Below are 7,824 nucleotides of genomic sequence, written 5' to 3'. Positions count from 1 at the left end.
AAAATTGCGGGGGGGGGGGGGAATCACTAGATACATGTTTCCTTGATGTTCATGTTCTGTTGCTCGCTGTAGATACTGTGCTGCACTCTGCTGAATATTTCTCATGAGACAAAAGGCACTCTGAGTTCTCATTGTGCTTACTGGACTGTTAAACCGAAGTCAGACTTCCCATGCTTCCTGTTTTCTCCAGCTCTTTGGGCTTAAAAATTCTTTCCGAAACACCAAATTGCATTACAATTCAACTGTTGATCCTGAAGTTTCAGGATGTTTCTGCAGATTGTTCTGGTCAGTTGTGGAGAGATCCTGCTAGCTCTTTTATAGTTCCTAGCCTTCATCCTCCTGATGAATAGACAGAAGCCTGAGGTCAGGATGTCGCTCTTGGTCGGGGCCATCGCTGCACACCCTGCGGAGCCCAAAGCCCTGCCCCTTGGCAGAGCCGCCAGACAGTGCTGCACCACTGCAGACAACAGGAGAAGCTCTTTGTTGGCTGAAGTATTTTGAACTCTGAAACTCCGTTGTTAGTCAAATATGTAACTAAGAGATTGGTTTCCATTTGGACTGAATTTGTCTGAAAGAAATTTGAAGTGTGGCAAAAAATAGTACGTAGCTACTGTTGTGCAATTACTTGAAAATGGTCATACTGTAGTGTTAGGGTAATAGACCAAGAGAGTCTGGCATAGGTAATCATTTCAGAATTTATTGTAATAAATGTTGTTTGATAGCAAACTTAGAATGTATACTTGGCTAATGTGATTTTCTTTGGTTGGATCTGTTCACGTCTTGCTTGTACTAAGTTCTAAGTTGTTTGTTGGTGTTCCTTTTGAATTGCTTATGGCAGTTCAGTGTAATCAAGCAAAACACTGCTTGCTTCACTGGAGAAAAGCCTTGTAAACAGTTTGTTGAAAAGGTTTGAGAGATCTTAAATGATTTTTGCACTACTCAGGCTGATTATCGAGTGTAGTAGTTTAGTTAATGTATTAAAGTGGCTTTCATAAGTCACTTTACATCTGCTTCTTACATGAATTATACAAGGAGAGTAAAATTACTGGGGGTTTGAGTAGTTTTTATATTTACTATACGCTTTATTTAATGCTTTTTTCCCTGATATTCTGGTTTAAAATAGCAGGCATTCAGCATCCCCTTTGCAAGGCCTGGATAGGTGAAGGGCTTAAAGTAAAAAAAAAAAAAAAGTTTAAAACATAAAATCCTTGGAAGTTAGATGATATGGGTTCTTCAAAAATCAAACCCTGAAAATAATGAGAATTCGTCAGTTTTTGTTGTTCTCAGTAGTTTAGTTCTGAGTATGAATCACTGCGTTTCTGTAGCTCTGCAATAAAGTAAACTTGGTGATTGTCAGAGGAGCACAAGCACGTCAACATCACTATGTTTATCTCAGATCAAATTTGGCAGCTGGTCCCTCACAAACCACATATTTTGTGCACATCAGCAGACTAATGGCTCAGTTTGTATTGGCCGTCTTGTTTGCTCTTAAATTATAATTCCTATTTATTGAAGTCAGTGGAAGAACAAAGTTGCATTTGGAGGAGGAGAGGTGAGAAATCAGACTCCTAGTTTTCAATACATCTTTTTTAGAGCTGGAAAATAACTCTCTGGAGCTACGTTACAATTCACCAAGGGGTGTTTTTGGCAGCTGTTGAAATTAATCTTTGCAGCTGTTGTCCAACAACAGTTTTGCAGTCTTCCCATTCCACTGTAGCTGTCTGCTCTTCTCTGTGTGAATAACTATCCCATCTTTAATACCCAGGTTATGACTTATTTAGGGATTTTACGCTGCTTCTGTACAGCAGTTGGTGCTTCTGCTTCAGCCCCACTTGACTGGTATGTGTTCCAGTAACTCACGGGGGGGATGCTACTGAATTAAACTGGATTTATTCAAAGGCACAGCTCACTGTGTGGATGGAATCCTGCAGCTGATCAAGTGTCTGTAACCACAGTAAGAAATTAATTTAGCTTCCGAGTTCTTAAGCTAAAATGTTTGTTCTTGAGGTGAACACTGGGGAGTTTTATAACCAGGTAAAAAGTTTGGCACCCAACAGAGGGAAACCTAAAATGTGTTTTTGGGGAGAAAAAGTATTTAAGCACTTGCACTTGTTACTAGAATTAGTTCTAGTATGTCTGCATATATATCTAATTGTCATCTTCACCTCAGTTTTGTTTGTTTGTTTTTAGACTGTGAGCTGTCTTAAGCAAATTTTAGCTAATGTTTTAACAAAAGTAAAAACATTGGATGCAAGTCGGGCAGCTGCAGAAATCCTCCTCTGGTTTGGACTCTATATATGTTCTGAGGAGTCAGCACGATTCTGTTGTTACTAGGATAAAATTGCAATACCCAGTTTAAGGCAGGAGGAAGTTTTAACATAAAAAGAATTTTATAAAAAAAAAAAGTATTGTCAATTCTTAATAATTACCAACTTCTGTATTCTGCTGCCAAAAGAGAATGAAGTCAAAAATAATCCAGGTAAGTTCTCTTTTAGCAGCTATTTGGATCATTGTAGTGTTTCCTCCATTTGTAGCTGCCTTGGAGTCTCTCATGATCATAGAAGTACCTAGAGTTAGTATAAGTGCTGTGACAGTATTTTTTGCTTTTTTGGGGTTATGTTATCTATCATACAGTGCTTTTTTTTTTAGTACTGATGTTAACAAAGGTAAACTATTGTAATTGACAGAATGGGCAGGTGAACCAGTTAGCCATACATGTGGATTTTTCAAGAGAGGTGATTTTTGACATGCTATGCTTTATGAATTAACAGTTTGTCTCAAAATACCGCTGAGTTGGAGGTGAGTTGTTCTGTCATGTTTGAAAAAGAACACTCTCACATGTTGTAGGTGAACTACTAATTTTAAGTACCTGCCTGAATACTGAAGAAGGGTCAAAGTCCCTGAATTGCTAAGATTGAGTATTTATTAATTATTAGGAGCTGTGCAAGCATTTATATGTTTGTGCCTGAAGCCAAATATTCAATTCTGTGTACAATCACGTTATATTTATGTGTAATCTAAAAATAAAATATGTCCAATATCTCTACAAATGCATGGAAGCAATATATATGCATGCAAGTATCTAAATAATCAAGCTACATAAATCTGCTTCGTGCAATATAGTAACAAGCATTATGAATAAGTAATTGGTATTTTACGGTATATTAATAAGCATGCTCAAAAACCAGGAATTCCTGGCTTGCATAGTACAGCTTCCATGCCAATCTGCTAAATTTTTAAAACCAGACCAGTTGCATTCGGTAAGTTTTCTTTGTTTACTAGGTGTTTTTTTTTCTTTAGCTGCCTGTGGCAAAAATAATCATGTCTTTACATCTTTGTGCAATATTGGAGAGGATTTAAAACTGATATTCTGAAGATTACATAATTTTCCTGTTCAGATATAGTTTAAGGTAGTCAGCTGTCAAGGTGCTTTTGCACAAAAGGCTTCCTGATGGCTCTTAGGAGATGCAAAACCAGAAAATGAACCAGTATTTGATGCACAGCTTTAGTTTGGGCCAACCGGATACTGTTGGGCTTCAACAAGTGAGTCAGGGAGTTGTGCTCTGAAACTTCCTTCCCATCAGGAATCTTCCTACAATTACTTCTGTTTTAGGCTCTTCCTGTGGCCATTTATGTATTTATTTAAGTAACAGTAGCTGGGCTTTGCACTGTATGCTTCATTTATCTTTGTGCCCTCTCCCACCACACCAAAAGGCACGGTTATTGTCAGGCGTACAATATGGAAGTTGAATAAAGAGGGTTTGTGCTCGTCTGCTGCGGGGGATATGTCAAATACAGGACATTGGAATTCAGATTTGAGCATGAAGTGGCTAATGCTTTTTGAGAAAGTGAAGTGGTTCGTAGTTCAATTTGTATAGAAAAAAGAGCTCTGAATAATAAGTTGACTTGCATGCTTCATCAAGTTGTAACTAGACACAAATAACAAGAAATTTGAGTTGTTTGCTGTCTCAATTTTATTCTAGAGGACTACTCAATGAGAAAAAAACAAGACCATGTGTACAAATCAGTAAGATATCAATCTAAAACTCTATATTTCAGTTTGTATTTGTCTTTATATTCACAGGGGACTATTTGCCCAAATCTTTAGAAGGATTATTTATCTACGAAGAAGAAGGTGCTGGGGTTCCAGGTTCTAATAGGAAAGGAAATGACGCAATAGTTGTTGAACAATGGACAGTCGTTGAGGTAAACTGGTGATTATTTAGTAGTGCATTTCCTGCTTTTAGTTGTCTTTTTTTTTTTCTCCTTAGAATGCTTGTACCAGTGTTTGATAAATATTGAGATGATTTCTTGAAGCCACTTGAATAAGCTTAACTAAATCTTTGAATCATAAAAATGAAGTCAGGCCTGTGGCCATTGGTCAATGTGCATAAAAGAAACATGCTACAGGAATTCTGGCCTGACATTTACAAATGTTCATACCAACAAATATAACCACCAAAGAAAATGTTGGCTTGTTTAAAATATATGGGTTTCAGACCAATTTAGACATAATTACAGCAAGTGCATTGTCCACTGACAATGTGCTGAAGTATTTTAAAATACAAAGAGGAAGAAGATAGCAAAAATGGGAAGCAGAACAAGAAAAAATTGATAGTGAATTAGAGTATGGTTTTCAGATGCATATTCTTAGTGCAATTTTACTGCTAAATATGAAAGACTTTATTTTTTTGTAATAAATTTGCATGTACTACTGTAGCAAGGTACAGCAATAAAATTAATGGTTTTTAATATTTTAATATTATTGGCATGAATTAATGACATCTGAAAGTAATTGTTGTTGGAGATACTAAGGGCTTACTTTTGAAATAGTGATAAATACATTTACCAATGTGAAAAGAAACGGCATAAAACTAACATGTTGGATATTTAAAAAAAAAAAAATCAACCCCCCCCAAACTTAAATATATAGCTACGTGAGATGCTTATTTTTTCAGATGTGAAGTAGAAACCTAAATATTTCAATGGAGACACCTATTCTGGTGTTCAAAAACTTCTAGAAATTAATTTATTAATGTTACAAGTTTAACAAGTGAGATGTGTTTTGACTGTCTTGCTGAATCAGGGCTCATACCTAAAGGCAATATGTGCTGTCTGTTTTCCTAGTCTTCTGTAGTTTTGACCTTTTGAAATTGTTTTCCATTTGAAATAATGAATCTCCACCAAACAACACAGTTCAATGATATGTCAAAAGATTATCTCATTATGAATAGGAGAGTTGTAATTTGTGTAGAAATGCAAATAAAGTCTGTACAGAGTCTCTTTACAACTTTTTATAATTATTAATATAGGGGTGTGAAATTAAAACAGATTATGGACCTTTATTGCACACGCTGGCTGAGTTTGGATGGCTCCTGACCTGTGTCCTGCCTACACCCATTGTACGACATGACAGGTACCCAAACAATAGATTACAGCATTTTTGGTGTATAAATCTCTGAGAATTATCAAGTGATCACTTAAACATAAAAGGCAAAAAAATGCTAAGAATATTAACTGCATAGAAAACTTGAGACGTAAGTAGCATTATGGTGGACTCTTTTTTAGCACGCTGTTTTAGGACTGCCTTCGGTGAGCTTTACATTGTCTATATCTAAGCAGTAAACATTTTATTTCAGAAACTTTTTATCACATACCCAGTCCCCAGTGATGGGGCAACAATGGAGTTACTCAGGTGCTTCAAGTTTAAACAAGTGTTTAAATGTTTCACTAATCTAGGACCTTGGTGAGTGACTAGTTTAGACTATGTAATAAGTCATGTTGTCACAAGACAGTCATGCAGTATTTATTGCAAATTAGGGAGGAGAAAGTGCTAATTCAGCAAGTTATTGGGCTGTTTCTCTTTAGTGTAGATATTGTTTCATTTCAAATATAGTACCCAAGCTACTGGATTTCAGTTCTCTTATTGTAACATTTATTTAGATGACTGAGGGGGATCTGTAGACAAGCTAAATAGCAGACCTGGATCCCCTATGAGGTTCCAGATTCCTCTTTTTTTCGTTAAAAAAAAAAAAATACTGTGCTTTTCTTCATGGTATCAAGCTAAAAAATGGCAAATGAAACACTGGATTAAGCATACATCTCTTCCCTCTCTTTTTTTTTTTTTTTGTTGAACTCTCTTCTCATTGGGTGAAGATTGACAAGGTTTAAAAACAAACAAATGTATTGAGGCATGTCTTGGGCCTTACTAAGGACAATGGAAAGAGTGGGTGACTTTAGTAATCTTTAGATCCAGACCTCACTGTATTAAATCAAGATAGCATGAAAAAGAATGTGAATGAAAGGTTCTAAGAGAACTGCTGCAGGAAAGTGGAATTTTGTTCAAGTGATTTGACATAATTAAAGCAACTTACCCATGTGAGAAGGAGGATTTTCTGGTCAGGAAATAGTTTGGATTTTTTTGTTTTGGCTATGTGGGTTTTTTTAATAGTTGATTTTAACCAACTGGTTAAAAGCAGAGACAGAAGAAATTGTGGTAAACCATATGGCATGTTCTGCTATTTTTTTAAGGGTCTCTGTATGTTGTGTTTTCTTCAGAAATTTATGAAATTCTGAACTTGTAAAGCTCCTGCTCCAGAGAGAAGCAGTTTCAGAACATGAAACAAAATTGTTATCCTTTAATACATTTCTTCAAACAGAATTTTCTAGTCTAAATGTATTAGCTTTGAACATAGTGACTTGTTAAGGATATTTGAACTGCTGAGACTGGTTTTCAGAAACAGATGAATTTTTTGGCCAGATCTTAGAGCTTGAGAGTAAGCCTCCTCCTTCTTGAAGGACATGAGTGGTCAATGGGAGAGAAAGATTTTAGTAGTCATAGTGTACTGTGGGTTATAGGATGAGAGAAAGGTTTTAACCTCAGACCTCTTCTGTCTTACAAGAACTGTAACCGCACCCATCCATGTAGGGTTTGGACAGCAGGGACAAGATTGTCCTGAGCAGCTGCTGGTCCCACTCTGTGAGTATCAGTCTGTGCTTACAACAGACAAAATGGTGCTGTTTGGTACCTCTGGATTGCAGGGCAAAGGCAGGGCCATTTAAAAGAAGCTAGGTGGTGTAAGAAAAAAAACATCGGAAAAAGTGCTGTAGGAAATGCTATTAGACTGGACCTGTTCCTTGAATTAGTAAGAAGGTACTGCACCGACAAGATAGTTAAGTTGCACAAGATGTCTGATGTAGCATTACTTCCCAGAGGTGAAACAACCAGCCCTTCAATAGCTGTGATCTTGCGAAAGGGGTCAGAACCTGGCCAAATCTGAAACTGGATTCATTTTGCATCAACACTAGAATAATTCAGAGTAGTAAAAAGCATTTGTTTTCTGACCTAAAAGGTTGGGTAGGTGTCTCCATGAGTTGTTGTTCTAGTGTGGCCTGTGAGATACTTGTGGAAGAAATAGGATCAATCATGTTTTGTGTGCCTGTTGTGTATCTAATATACAATTATTCAGTTTTCTTTAAAAAAAAAAAGCCTATGAACAAGAACTCCCAATTGGGAATTAATTATTAAAGAGTCAAAAAGATCATGTGTTTCTAGTCTGATAGGCTAAGTAGTGATTGATAAATACTATTTTTAGGCATTGATGTTGGTGTTCAAAGAGCAGAAGAAATTCCTGGATGGTTACTATGTGTGTGATGTGAAAGATGCCATTACTGTGGTGGTGGATTATCCTAGGAATGCAAGTTAAATGTCTCAGTAAAGAAGGACACTTTATGCTGCTGAACAGCTGGTCTTTTCCCAGACTTGTAACTCTGACCTCAAAACCCAGCCTGAATATTAACAGGCTTCAGAAACACTGAACACAC

The 7,824-nt window shown here is 36.6% G+C and overlaps 1 protein-coding gene across 1 annotated transcript in view; it reads left to right on the top strand.

Annotated features, from left to right (window-relative positions):
• Nucleotides 1–7,824, top strand: part of RFTN2 (raftlin family member 2) — a 30,982-nt gene that overhangs the window by 13,722 nt on the left and 9,436 nt on the right. Inside the window, exons 6-7 of the mRNA XM_010087303.1 lie at nt 4,085–4,206; nt 5,313–5,416. Of these exons, the coding sequence (XP_010085605.1) occupies nt 4,085–4,206; nt 5,313–5,416 (226 nt within the window). The remainder of the gene's footprint in view (nt 1–4,084; nt 4,207–5,312; nt 5,417–7,824) is intronic.

The sequence above is a fragment of the Pterocles gutturalis genome, unplaced genomic scaffold (genome assembly GCF_000699245.1).
Source record: "Pterocles gutturalis isolate BGI_N339 unplaced genomic scaffold, ASM69924v1 scaffold4486, whole genome shotgun sequence".
Taxonomy (NCBI): Eukaryota; Metazoa; Chordata; class Aves; order Pterocliformes; family Pteroclidae; genus Pterocles; species Pterocles gutturalis.
This window is presented reverse-complemented; position numbering and strand designations above follow the sequence as displayed.